Raw genomic sequence first — 14,622 nt, forward strand, 5'->3', positions numbered from 1 at the left:
TAGATAGCAAAAAATGATTATTTTTCCTCCGAAAAGACACTGGTGTGTCGGAAACATCTGACAGTCATACATCTGACAAGCTCCATTGGCTTTTGGTACAGGAGAAGATCCTGACAAAATATTTTTATTATTCTCTAACTTGTGGTTCATTTAGCCTTCAGATTACACAGAACTGCTAATCCTCAATGTAAACTGTATCTTACATTGTTCTTTAAAAGCAAAGAAGTTGTAGCAAATAAAACTATCAGAGTCCTTAATGTTGAAAGATTGAAATACATTCTCTATTTTAAAAATGTGAGAAAATCTGCCATTTCTTATCCATTTAAGAGTTTCAGAGTTTATGGCATCAAGTGTTCCAGAAAAAAAAATGAAATGTACTAACACTTATGAAAGGGCAATGGTAAAACTTACTTCCTGGGCTGCAGCTGTAATTTGTAAAATAGCTGGCAGTTGGCACAAAAGTATAATGATAATCTTGAAAATGTTCTTTTTTTTTTTAAACTGTAAACTGTAAATTTTTTTTGTTAATGTGAACGTTAATTTTTTTTAATGTAATCTAGGAAGACATTTTCTGTCTGGAGAGTCAGCCAGGTGTTATGCCACTTACCTGTATATGTAAGACTTGAATAAGGCAACATCTAGTGTTTTAACTAATATTAAAGAAAGCATTGTTCACCCATGGGCCTTGCTTTATTCTTCAATGATTTTACTTGGGGCTGGCGAGTTCCGTCGTACATAGAGGAGTGCAAAATGCTTTACAGAGGGAGTGCCACGAGGTGAAAGTCTCGTTGGTCAGTTCATCCTCCTGTTTATGAACTAGGGATTGATGAATTTCAGCCTTGCTTGGGTGAAATTGGCTGTCTCTCTGTATGTGCTTGCAGAATGTATGTGGAACAGCTACCGCCATCTTGGCAAAAAAAAGACAGCTTGCTGTCTGCAAAGAAAAATCAAACCCTCCCTTGAGTCCTAGTACGATTTAGAGAGACCACCTGAAAACTGAAGACTTGATCTCAAGAGGAAGAGATCCATTGTGAATGTCTTATAAAGCAGCCAAATTCTCATGAGGTCTGAAAGACTAGAGAATCTCCATGGGTGCCTGCCAGCCCGTGTGAATCGATGATTCTGCACGTTGCTGGGGATTTTGGACCGTGAGCTTGGGTGAGAGGGCCTGCCTCTGATTTGGGGCAGCTTGATAACATCAGTGTTCAGTCTGAGATGAGAAAGAAAATAAGTTGCAGACATTTATAGGAAAGATTATATTAAAAGTCAGTTATAAATGCTCTTTAAGTACAGCTTTTCTTCGCTTTCTACCTGGTGTCTGCATGAGTTTTGGGAGTCCTTCTTAAGCATGGTTACTCCATTTCCAGTTCCTGTTCATAGGGGCTCCAGTGCGTTCACTGGATAGCTGTAAAAGCCTACAACCTTCTGGATCATGGCGACTTATAAGAGAGAAGCTGAGCAAACTTGGATCTGAATGTCAGGGGGAAAAGCATAGGCTTTAGGTGAATCCTAAGGAGAAAGGTGGCTAAACACTTTATTTCAAGGGCAGAGTAGAAATCGTTTGTGGGAATTCTTTGGCTCCCCGTGGAGCAAGATACAAGGAGATGGATGCTGCTGAAGTGAAAGGAGCGTAACAATTTTACCTGTAACGCGTGCTGCTTGCATTATGAAATGAGGTAGTGAAGCCCCCTTGAGTTTCTTTGTGTTCCTTAGCCTATGAAACAGCTCCCTGTGTAGTAACAAATTCTTCTGATACTGCCTCTGCTTTGTGGGGCAGGAAATGGCATTTGCTTGTCTGGAAGCAGGCACGTGGCGCTGCCAACTAGGTAAGCCTTTCCTGTCTTCCCAAATTAGAAGCTTTGTAAGGGAAATCAACAAATAAGAGTTCTTTCAAGTTTTATTCAAAGAATGACAGGATGTCCAAGGTTGGAAAGGTCGAGGACTCCACCACCTCCTTGGGCAACCTACACCAGTGCTCGGTCACCCTCACAGTAAAGAGTTTCCTGATGTTCAGAGGGAACCTCCTGTTTTTCAGTTTGTGCCCATTGCCTCTGGTCCTGTCACTGGGCACCACTGGAAAGAGCCTGACTCCATGTCTTTGCATTCTTCCTTCAGGTATTTATATACATTGATGAGATCCCCCCCTGAGCCTTCTCCAGGCTGAACAGTCCCAGATCTCAGCCTTTCCTCATAGGACAGACGTTCCAGTCCCTTCAGCATCTTTGTGGCCCTTTGCTAGACTCTCTACAGTACGTCCATGTCTCTTTCATATTGAGCAGCCCAAAACCAGACCCAGTACTCGTGTCCTCACCGATGCTGAGTAGAGGGAAGGATCACCTCTGTCAACCTGCTGGCAACTGGGGTACCATTAGCCTTCTTTCCAAAAAGGGCACATTACTGGCCCGTGTTCAATTTGCTATCCACCAGCATCCCCAGGTTCCTTCTCTGCCCAGCTGCTTTCCAGCTGGGTGGCCCCCAGCCTGTACTGGTGCCTGTGGTTGTTCCTCCCCAGGTGCAAGATACTGCAATTCACCTTGCTGAACTTCATAAGGTTCCTGTTAGCCCATTTCTCCAGCCTGTCAAGGTCCATCTGGGTGACAGCACGACCCTCTCTTGTATCAGCTACTCCCAGATCTGCGTCATCTGCAAACTTGCTGAGGGTATATGCTGTCACATCATCCAGATCATTACTGGAGATGTTAAACAGGACTGGAGGCAGTGCTGACCCCTGGGGTACGTTGCTAGCCACGAGCCTCCAACGAGACTTTGTTCCACTGATCACCACCCTCTGAGCCTGGCCATTCAGCCAGCTTTCAGTCTGCCTCACTGCTCATCCATCCCGTGTATCAACAGCTTCTCTATGAAGATCTTGTGGGAGACAATGTCAAAGGCCTTACTGAAGTCTAGGAAGACAAATCCACTGCTCTTCCCTCATCTACCAGGCCAGTTATTTCTTCATAAAAGTTTATCAGGTTGGTCAAGCATGACTGTTCCCAGTCACACTGACTACTACTGATGATTATCTTGTTGTTGATGTGCCTGGAAATGGTTTCCAGGATTAGCTGCGCCCTCACTTTCCCAGGAATTGAAACGAGGCTGATGGGTCTTTAGTTCCCTGGATCATCCTTCTAGTCCTTCTTGAAGATGGAAGTGACATTTTCTTTCCATCGGTCTTCGGGCACTTCCCCCAATCACCGTGATTGATCAAAGATTATTGAGAGTGGCCTCACAATGACATCTGCCAGCTCCCACAACACTCAGGTGCATCCCATCAGGGCCCATGGACTTACGTATGTCCAGTTTGCTTAAGTCTTCCCTGACCTGATCCTCTTCCACCAAGGGTACATCCTCCTTGCTCCAGACTTTCCCCTTGGTCTCTGGGACCTGGGATTCCGGAAGGCCAGTGTTGCTAGTAAGACCGAGGCAAAGGTGGCATTCAGTACCTCAGCCTTTTCCATGTATGACCAGGTGCTCCATCTCATTCGACAACAGGCCAATGTTTTCCCTAGACTTAGAGAAGCCCTTCTTGTCTGATATCCCTGACTAGATTCAACTGCAGTTGAGCTTTAGCTCAACTTCATCCCTGGATGCTTGGACAACATGTTCACATCCCTCCCAACTTTCCTGTCCTTGGTTATACTCTCTGCATGCTTCCTTTTTTTGTTTGAGTTTACCCCGGCGTTCCGTGTTTACCCATACAGACCTCCTGGCATTTTCACCTGATTTCCTATTCACTGGGGTGGACTGCTCTTGAGCCTGGAGGAGGTAAGCCTTGAATATTAACCAGCTTTTTTGGGCCACTCTTCCCTCCAGGGCCTTATCCCATTGAATGCTTCTGAGCAGACCTCTGAAGAGGCCAAAGTCTGCTCTCCTGAAGTCGAGGCTTTAGAGCTTGCTTTTTACTCTCCTCCTTCCTTCCAGGATCTTGAACTCTACCATCTCATGGTCACTGCAGCCAAAGCTGCTTTTGACCTTCACAGTCCAAACAAGCCCCCTATTGGTGAGTACACAGTCCAGCAGAGCACCTCTCCTCATTTGCTCCTCTGTCACTTGGGTCAGGAAGTTCTCATCGAAGCATTCCAGGAACCTCCTGGACTGATTATGTCCTGCTGTGTTGTCCTGCCAGCAGTTATCAGGGTGGTTAAGTCCCCCCATTCTCTGGGCACTATAATGGTGCTCTTCTTACCTTCTAAGAAAACATGGAACCTGGCATTTCTTTATTTGTGTTTTTGGAAAAGTATGGCTTAAATCAAAACTTGGTTCTCTCAGTGTGCCTTACTAATGCTTTAAGCACCAATCATAGACTCATGGAATCATAGAATCACAGAATGGTTTAAGTTGGAAGTTCCACCCCTCCTGCCATAGGCAGGGACACCTCCCACTAGCCCAGGTTGCTCCAAGTCCCATCCAGCCTGGCCTTGAACACCTCCAGGGATGGGGCATCCACAACTTCCCTGGGCAACCTGTTCCAGTGTCTCATCACCCTCAGAGTGAAAAATTTCTTCCTAATATCTAATCTAAATCTAACCTGTCCAGTTTGAAGCCATTCCCCCTCATCCTATCAATCATCCACAAATGGAAGCAGGAACATGTCTTCCCAGATTAAGTTGATAATGAAAAAGTCATAGGGCAAGTTGCTTGCTTGTGTGACCTTGTGCCACACTGCAAGGTCAAAGCAGATTTGGTATCGTTGAGTTAACTCCCCTGGGCTGAGCAAACTTCTTGCACTGCTGCTGGGTAGCCGGCAGACAACGCACAGGGAGGCGAGGATGGTTAGGGCCCTGAAGTCTTGCAGGCAGAAGCAAAAATGAGAGCTGGCTCTTAAATGAGTCCGCAGTGGGCGTTCTCACTTTCACAGCAAACCTGTGGAATAGTGGAGCTGCTAGCTTTCTGGGGAAAAAACAAGTCCTACATGCCTGGTGCACAGTGGGAAGAATCATTGTAATAGACTAGACTATAAGCTTGATGATATGAATTGGGTGTTGTTGAAACTGAAACACTGGCAGTAATTGCAAACATCAGCTCAGGTTATGATAGGTTGGATTACTTCTCGGTAGTTATGGAAGCAGCTACTTTGTGCTATTGTATCCTCAGTTCCTACAGCTGTCCATTTTCAGTTGTTCCCTGAAATGGGGAACTGTATCCCACACAGAGCAACAAGACATCAGAAAAAAATTGCCTTAATTTTTCAGTGGCAAAGAACATGTTTTGCTCCTTGCTGCAGCTGTGTGATACCCAGAATATTGCGGGAGAACTAAGAAACTTGGAAGAGGCCATACATTGTACTCAATATCCTGCCTGAAGATCCAAGGGCTGCGTTCTTCTTCTTGCTAGCTCTTCATTTGGTAGTGCTTTTTGCTGAAGCCTCACTCTACTGCTGCCAGTGTATTTCTTTGGGATGTAGCTTTTATGTCCGTCACTAGTTCGTTTCAAAGCAGAATGCTAAACTGCATCTTTCCCCGGGCTGCTCTGCCAAGGCTTCTCTCATCAGCCACCTTCCTGGAAGCTTAGACCTGGCCCATCTCTAGACAAGCTGTGGTGTTATCAAGCATCAAGCAGAATCAGCCACCATGGTCTTGGGAGTAAGTCAAGAATAGAAACATTACCTCAACTGTGTTGACACAGCTATGGGTGTGGTGAAAGGAAAACCAGTGTCCCTGGGAAAAAAAGGCTATGGAATGTTTGGGTTTTTTTTAAAATATAATACAGTCATCTGAAACAAAGTAATGTCCTATTGTCATCTTCAAGGCACTGCATCTGAGCTTGGTTTGCCCTAGCTTTTTTGACTCAGTGGTTAAAAAAAAGAAGAAACACCAGTGGAACAAATAGCGTACTTTAGTGCTGTTTAGTCTAAAAACAGTTGAGCCAGAGTCTCAACCCTAGCCAGAGGGAAGATTACTTTCTGTTCCTCCCCTTGACTGGGCCAAACTGTCCTACTGATAGAACAAAGGCTCCTGCTGGTCACATTTGTAGAGCTCACCAATGAGCTCATCCAAGGAGAATTTGGAAAGATGCTTTGCCTACAGAATTTTGTTCCTTCTCAGACAGAAAAAAAAATACGTAGATGAAACATGTACGGGACTGCTATTCTGTAGGTACCTGAAAGGGAAGTACATTTGAGGTACAAAACCCATGGTGCCAGCTGTCATTATAAAATGAAACACATAACCAAGAGCCAGAGATGTTTTCTAAGAGTAAGTTTCCAGATATTCAAGTTACAACACATGTACTGTCATGTAGCACCTATTTCCAGGAAGAAAAAACAAGTTTTCTTCATGACACTTCTGCTTCAAAGCAGTACGATAAGCGTAAGCTCTGTCCCAAGCCAGATGGTAACAAGACTACACTACCACACTAGAGGTTAAATCTGGACCTGTCTTCTCAGCATATTTTCTGAAAGAAGTTTTTTGCTATGATTTTTCTGTGAATAGCTGTCTAAAAAGAAGGGGGTGGTGTCTTTAAACCAACATCTGGTCTAAGAAAAGAGGCAATGAACAATTTCGTAATTATATTGGAAATGCTTCATCTACAATAATTAGAACATTCATACAGAATTTTCAAGAGTCAGCTTAAAATAATGCACACAATACATTAATTTCAGAACATCCTAGATGCATCAGTTGGTTGTATTCACTGACAGTAAGTTTCTCTCCCCTACAGGTTCACATATGCCCACCAGCAGGGCTGGTACTGCTTTCCATGACACACCACTGAAGGGTATCTGATTTCAGTAATCAAGGTGGAAGTCAAGCTTCACATGGCAGCAGGCTGACAGATTCCCAACTACATGTGTGCTGATAAAGCCTGGAGGTTTTTACTCATGCGTGATAGCAACGTAAGCTCCTGCAGCAGCCAAGCAACCACTGGCTCTATAAACAGTACGGCGCAGGACAGCAGGCAGACAGTAGGCAATGATGAACCACAGCAAGCTTCACATCTAACTCCAGGGTCAGGACCAAAGCTGGCAGTGGAAGGGACTATTTGACCTTAAGTGCAGTAGCTTCAGAGAGCTTGTGGATCGCATGACTTTAATGGGCCTGTGAAGATTGACCACATCCTTGTCAGCTTCACATATCATGTGGTTGCATTAGTGCCAGTCCGTATTTAATAAACATCAGTACAAGCCCAAAACATTAACATGTTATCCTAACTGGTACAAAACTTAACTATATCTTACCATGAATTATAAGTACTTGTGCATACTTTATTAAACAGAGTATAAGATCTAGAATTCCTAAAAAGACCACCACAGAATCTTAGTTTAAGCCTGGGCAATTGCACACATACAGGAATTACAAGGCTTGGAATAAAAGACAAGCAGGTAAGAGTTTTCTTGACCAAGAGGCAGGGGTGAAGTGCAATCAACTTCATTTGAGCTTGCATCCTGGAGCTGTATACAAATTGCAAAGTCAGTTTAATTACTTAGTTTATTTATGCTTTTAGAAACAACTATGGCTGGATAAAACAACAAATAGCGAGAAGTGAGGGCAAACTGCTTGTAGTCCTTCACTCATCCACTAATGCATACAAAACAAGCATCACAAGTTATTCACTGGCCCATTTACGATGTCTGACATTGAACACCACCTCTAGGGTGATGCTCATCATCTTCATAGACTTCTCCATTATAGTGGTGTTTTCTTTTTTGAGATGGATCAAAGTCCACTAAATCCACTTGCTCCATTTCCTCAGTTTCTTCTATTTCCTGCCTTGTAGGTAGCAGTTTTTCAAGTAATGACAGCTTATCTGAGGAGAGGAAGCCGTTCTCTGGGAAGTTCACCTGAAATCAAGAACAGGTGTTACTCCAGTCTGCCTGTGTTGGCCTTTTTCCATCCCACTACAGATCAAGTATCCGCCAAAGTCAGCTTTATCATCACAGAGCTTATAAAAGTCACTGCCTGTTTTTTAGTGCCTGTAAAAAGTTAGCTTCTAACTCTGGCAACTTAACCAAGCCTTATGCAAGATTTCTTCTGCCTTGGGCTACCCTCTGGAATCACCCTAGAAGCAAAGTACAGGATGTATCAACATTAGAGAGATGGCTTAATTTTCCCTAAAACTGTAGCAGACAGAGCTTGCTGCCACAGCTCCCAGCATCAGCTTCTGTCCCAAGAAGAAATCAGCATATTTGAGCCTATTCCTTTGCTCCAGTACAGGGAAGTTACTAATCCATCCTTCATATAGGATGACAGGAACAAAAGAATACGCCAAACAAATAGAAATTCATGAGTTAACCAAAGAAATTTTTCTGGTACTTAAGGTACTTTCAGCACAGTGTTTTACAAGTGTTCTCTTTGTTCTGAACTGTAATTCTGTTTGATGGATTGCATGTTCTCACCATTGTCAGAAACAAATACCAAACCAGGAACGACATCCAGCAATTGGTATCTCTTCTTGACTGACATAATGCTTAGAGGTTAAAATTTTGGACGGATATTCAACGCTGAACTGTGCCATGGAAGTAAGTTGATCCACTCACCCTGAACTCTATGATGAGACGTCCTTTTTCATACGGTCTGCGATAAATTGGCATACCTTCATTCAACACACACTTAATAGCCCCATGCTTGACAACCTGGCCTAAAAAAAAAAAAAATACAACAAACCAAAACCAAAAAAAGAAAGGGATCCCTGCAGGCAAGAGAGGTAGCTTTAGTTTTATCTCCCTTCAATATTTATGTAACCTTCTACATTGCGCTTAGACAGCTACACCAGTATGTAGTAGTCTAATAGGGACTTACTGCCTGGTAGCTTCTGAATAGGAAAGCAGGTTGACATCTACGTTACATTCTTGTAACCTTGTTATGCTTCCCAAAGGAAGCATACTTACAAATTTATTAAGTGCTCCATCAGTTCCAAGGCTGAAAAAGTGGTTTTCAGAGACCCACGGCCTTCAATTCTCATGAGGCATCCTCAGGATACAAGTATGTCCATGAGGTAAGGTCTGTTACTATATCACGCAAAGAGAAAGTTACTGCTGACTGCTATCCAAAAAATCCTTTTTTGTTTAAAGATTCGTACTGCAAAGACTAGGAAAAGAAGCTTGATACTAGCACACATCCCTTGTATATCAAGATGGGATGTTTCTGTTCCTTTAAACTTCCAGTTTAAATTCACTGTATGTTTGGACATTTAGCAGAAAGCAAACCAACACTTACCAGGATGGGAGGTAATAATAATAGTTCTATTATCCAGCGTTGTAATAGGCTTTTGAAAGCCACATAGTGCTTCAACCAGTTGAATATCCATAGACATTAGAAGGTCTTCATCTCGTCTAAGGTAGAACCAATCAAAAAGAGTCACAGAGAGGGAGAAGCAGTAAAAGGATCATACCCAACTTCAGTATTTAACTTGGCAAGCACAATAAAGCTGCAATTTTAATAGAAGCCTGGGCTATTAAATAAAGAATACTGAACATTGATGCGGCACCTCAAGCCAGCAATTACAGGAATGGTACCCATGCTGACAGCCATTATCAAGTCTAGCTATCCAAAGCGTAGAAGTGTTTATTGAAAAGAAATAAATACAGCAAGGCTCACTTGCATCCAGTTTCAGTTCACCGCTCCTTCCCACTTCTAGGAAAAAGTTCTTAAACATTGCAATCGGGACAATTAATCCCTTCCTTTGTGTAGATTAATGCTCTCAAGTGCATCAGCTAGCTCTAGACTAATCTGTTATACTCGCTTTCTGAAGATCTGGTACTAGCGAAGTTTGAACAGCTGATGGCCACTCTGGGATATAACGAAAGTAACTTCTAGAAAGCACCATGAAGTATCTGGAAGAGATAACGTAATTGTTTTAATTGCCTATTCTGACTTCAGTACAGCAGCACTAGTGATGTTTGCATGCACTGCATGTTCAACGACTACAAAATCCTCCTGCCTATTCGAAGAACTCAGTTATTTCACTCACCCTGTTTTAAAGGTCTCTGGAAGGAGCCTTGCCCAAAAAGTTAATTTTAGACTCTGATGGGAGAGGGGGAACATTCCACTTGTTCCAGAAGCAGCATGACCTCAGCATAACCCCACAAGACCAGTAATATCAAGGGTTATCTAAGGACGCTAGAACTGAATGCAGCAGGCAGAAACATGGACAAAAATAAGCCAGCAGAGTTGTGACTTCAAGTCCCAGGTAATCATGCAGTTTGGCCCAGACTGTCCCTTTGGCATAGCTGACTCGGTATCTGGTTTCACTGGAAGTTAAGAAAAAGCAGCTGGGTACGCTTATCCCAAGCAAACAGAACTGATTTTTAACCTGTGAACTCAGTGTTCTTTGGCATAGAGTTCTGGCACCAACATCCAGAGCCCAGCACCATACAGGACAGTCAGGCAGACTCACTGCAGGTTTCCCAAGAACCTTTGAGTCACCATTCCTATTTACAAGTACAGTGTCAGCAGTTGGTGTCTCTAAATCCATTGATTCCCTTGTTACTGCTCTGAACAGAAGCAGCAACACATTTCTGTGAGATGACAAGTGTTGCTTCTAACTGGACCAAAATGTACTAGACAGACTCATTCCACAAAAAGTAACTTGAAACAAGGAGGCTTGCAACACAATACTTGAGACATAGTCAATGCTGCTTGAGTCACTTTTGCTTTCGCAAGAAAGAAAAGACCAATTACCCTGTCCAGTGAACTCAGACAGGAAATGAAGTGTGGAAAACCACCTCTGGTCCAAAAAGTGCATGCTATATTTGGTTGTCACAAATAAGATCCCTCAGCAGAACTGAACACACTACAAGTTTTCCGTGCCTTGAAGCCAACTGGGCAATGAACAGCTGTCTATACTAAACGATAATTTTCTGAAGTAAATGATGGAATGCTATCCTAAGAAAAGCAAGGAATTAATCACAAATATTCACATCTATTAAACAAAATCTCAGTATTTTAAGAGTTCTTAAAATTCAAGATTTGTAAACTCTTAATAACTGTAACTGGTTTTGTTTGCCTTCTATCCCCTTCCACTGCCAAAGCTCACATAAGAATATCTCATGCTACTAAAACAGAAGTGGCTGTGACTAGTTGTACCAGGATTCCTGCACACCTCAGTGCTCCTTCGGCCACCCAAACTTACACAAGTTCTAGCCACGTGATCCTATCTACTGGTATTTCCAGTAAATACAAGGTGAGTGGTAACCAAGGAAGCATGTGGACAAGCATCTCGGCAGTTAACACAAAGGACTTCCAGAGTTTTACCTTGTAAATACAGAGTGGTCTTTTTGATCCAAGACAATAATAATATCCCCTGGCTCTAGTCCTGGCTCTTGGTCCCCTTCACCATGGAATGTTATTTTCTGACCATCCTTCATTCCTATTGCAGAAAACAAACAAGCAAACATTTTTCACCGTTTTAAGTGAAAAGCAGCAGTAAAATATTTTTGTAGGCATGAGCTGGTACCAGGAGATGTCTGGGTCTTTAAATTAGAACATCAGGACCTTCCCTGAAGCATTCATATTTTTTTTTTTTTCTCCCTTTAATTCACCCACATGTTCAACAGATTTTAGTGGTACCAACCTGAACTATGTCTCAATATCATTAAGCTTAATTGTAGTGCTAAACAGCCACCGGCCAAGATAAAGTTCTTAAGGGAAACATTATCAAAACAGCTTTAATTATATGCACAAGTACTAAAAAGAAAACAGAAATAGTGTACAAAATACATTTTGAGAGCAAGTGACCAAGAAGCTGATAGCTTCTTCAAGTTTTATAAAGGTATGTGGCAGAGCTACTTATGAAACCTGATCTCAGTGCCTGTCAAGTGCAAGCAGCACTCTTCCTAGGACTGTAACCATCACATAAGAAATCCATCTCAACCCCACAAAAGTCTCTCCACCATAAATTCTAGCTGCCTCATGCTAACTTAGTATGTTCTATAAGGAAGGGAAAAGCAGTTCTTCTCAGTGATTTCCCTGTTTAAAACATCAGTAGTATATCCTTACCAGCCCTCACATTTAAAGTTACTGCAGGATTTTCCCTGTTAAACCAAATCCAGACACTGCATAAGCTGTGTTTACACATACAACAGTGGCAGGTGATAATCAGGTCTGTAGAAGCCATGTGCTTGTCAGCTTGCTCTATCTTACAAGCTGCGCGACTCCAGAGCCTTCTACCACCAGCTTTTGAGCAGCCTCCCAACAGAGATGCATTTGTCACTCAACACTGTCATGTTCCCCCATCACTGTGACAATTTGTGTATCGAGCTGCATTTTACCAGGCAAAGAGTACCTGCACTGAGCAGCACTGTCAGGGTTGCATAGCAAACAGAGTTCTAAGCATGAGAGGCTTAGCACTGTCTCTGCACCCTATTACTATAGCAGACCTGGTTCCCCTTCACACCGAAATACAGTAGAAGTGATCGGAGTCTGCAGGGTTTCCCTACCAGCAAGGAAAACTCATTAGGCAAGCTGAGCCAATAAGCGATGAGTTTTATTTTAGTTGGTCCAGCTACCTGACCAAGACTCACACTTATGAGGTTGTTCTAAAAAAATTCACTGCTTACAACACCGCAGGTTTCAGAACTCATTCTTACTTATGTGCACAAGTATTAGATGTGAACATAGAAGTAATCAACCTTCCCTAAAAACAAGTTTCCTACTTTTTAAACGCAGTAACAGGCAATTTTGCAGTGTATGTATTCAGCAGTGTTACTCAGCAAAACCATGCTTTTGCTAAAGCTTCTGTTTTAATGATACAAATTTAGTCAATACATCCAAGTTCAATACTTCATCTTAGTAAGACACCTCACCTTTGTCAATGTGAACTTCTAGTATCTTCTTCTCTCTAACAATTTTTCTGCCAGTGCAGCTCTTACACCGGTCCTTGGGGCTGATACGCTCCCCATGCCCCTGACACTCCATACACACAGACTGGATTTGTTGCACCATTCCTGGCCCAATCTGGTGAATTCTGATCTGCATGCCTGTTCCTCTGCAATTAGGACAGCATTCTACTGCACCTTTCTTACCACCGCGACCTGAGGAGAAAGAAAATTGGGGACAGAAAGTTAAACGCTGCCAGAAAACACCACCAAAAGCTGTAGGAGCAACTTGTGTTTAGTTTCAGTTTCAGTTACCTTCACATTTGTCACAGATAACATTCTTCTGCAGTGCAAGTTTCCTTGTTGCACCATTGTACATATCTTCTAAACTTACTGACAACTGATGGACCACATTTTTGCCTGTAAAAGAAAATGGGTATTTACTCAAGTTTGAAAGCTTGGTCTCTAAGTAACAGTAAACTTCCCATGGTCAGCAAACTTCAGTGTGCTCAAGTCACAATAAACCAAGTCTATGAGCTTTAACATCCTGTTTTGATATAGCTTCATCTTGTTTTGCTAGTGTTAGTCAATAGCCCCTTCCTATCTGATGTCAAATTAGGTAACAATTCTAATGGCTTTGTCAGTAATGCTTCTCTGTTAGAAGAAGTCAGAGACTCTTCTGTGAAAGCACAACCAATAACACAAACAAAATACGTAAAACCTGAGACATTCAAGTTTTATAACGCAGGACTTCAGTTTTAACAAAGTGACTGAACGTGTCTCCTACACGGAAGTGGGAGACACTGCTTAGAGTGTACAGCAAAGTACTTTCTTCCTCTCATCAGGGGACTTTCTGGAAACTGAATTGAGTAATTAAATTTACACGCACAGGAATTAATTAAAACTTCAGCTACTGCAGGCTTAGGTTTGTGAAAGATACCAGGTGCTGGCTCACTAAGAATACTTTGATACAACACTGTAACACTTTGATACAAACCCTTTTTTCTTCCTTTTGTCACAGGTGTACACTAAGTGATGGGGTCAGTACTACCTTTATCTGTTTCAATCAACACTAGAGTTTTTCCCAGTGGAATTAAACGGGACTTCAACTTCTGAGCAGCATTCTACTGCCGCTTAAACTCAATTCTCCTGAACAGCACAGGAAAACAACGGACTGACTGTGATTTGCCTATCTTATTTAGATATAGCTTCTTGCAATTAAAAACCAAATACAGTTATGGTAGCTTAGTTAAAAAAAAAAAAAAAAACAAAACCAACATTTTAAGGTATGTTACCATTCCATTGCTTATTCAGCCTATTAGCTGACTTACGCTCAGCTAAAGGCTTTCCAAACAAGAAATCTGGTTAGTTATTAACATGAGACAATGCACAAGAGACCAAACTACCACCGTATGAACCAAATGCCCTCTCCTGCTCGCTTCCGGTGCTAAGGGCTAGGATAAGCGTTTCTCCGATTTTAAGATTAAGCCTGTAACTTAATTTTAACGCTATATGAAGTTTTACATCTACAGCATTCTCCTCAGAAACTCTGCTCCTGTCTACCTCAGCGACCACGCTGTAAAGTCTGAGAAAGCGTCGGATGATGGCACGTTACCTCGTCTCTCTCTCTGCATCCTCCCACCACCGCCAAAGAACATATCGAATATATCCATGGGTGACCCGAAGCCACCACCGGAGCCACCCTCTTTGATGGCCTGCTCGCCTCCTTTGTCATACAGGTCCCTCTTCTTTGGGTCCGACAGTACTTCATAAGCTTGGGAAATCTGCTTAAACTGCGAGAGACATACATCGTGCCTCAGACTCCCGGGACTTGAAACCTCAAACAGCACCCCAGCGACACCCCCATC

At 42.6% G+C, this 14,622-nt stretch overlaps 1 protein-coding gene across 1 annotated transcript; it reads right to left on the minus strand.

The window, feature by feature from the left end:
* Nucleotides 1–7,141: 7,141 nt before the first annotated feature.
* DNAJA1 (DnaJ (Hsp40) homolog, subfamily A, member 1) lies at nt 7,142–14,544 on the minus strand. The gene is made up of 7 exons (XM_009880660.1): nt 14,370–14,544; nt 13,070–13,174; nt 12,743–12,970; nt 11,193–11,307; nt 9,156–9,271; nt 8,477–8,577; nt 7,142–7,780 (listed from the first exon to the last, which is right to left on the minus strand). The coding sequence occupies exons 1-7, from the start codon at nt 14,425–14,427 to the stop codon at nt 7,562–7,564; spliced, it is 942 nt and encodes a 313-aa protein (XP_009878962.1). The 5' UTR covers nt 14,428–14,544; the 3' UTR covers nt 7,142–7,561.
* Nucleotides 14,545–14,622: the final 78 nt, after the last annotated feature.

Source organism: Charadrius vociferus, unplaced genomic scaffold (assembly GCF_000708025.1).
Source record: "Charadrius vociferus isolate BGI_N301 unplaced genomic scaffold, ASM70802v2 scaffold240, whole genome shotgun sequence".
Lineage (NCBI taxonomy): Eukaryota > Metazoa > Chordata > Aves > Charadriiformes > Charadriidae > Charadrius > Charadrius vociferus.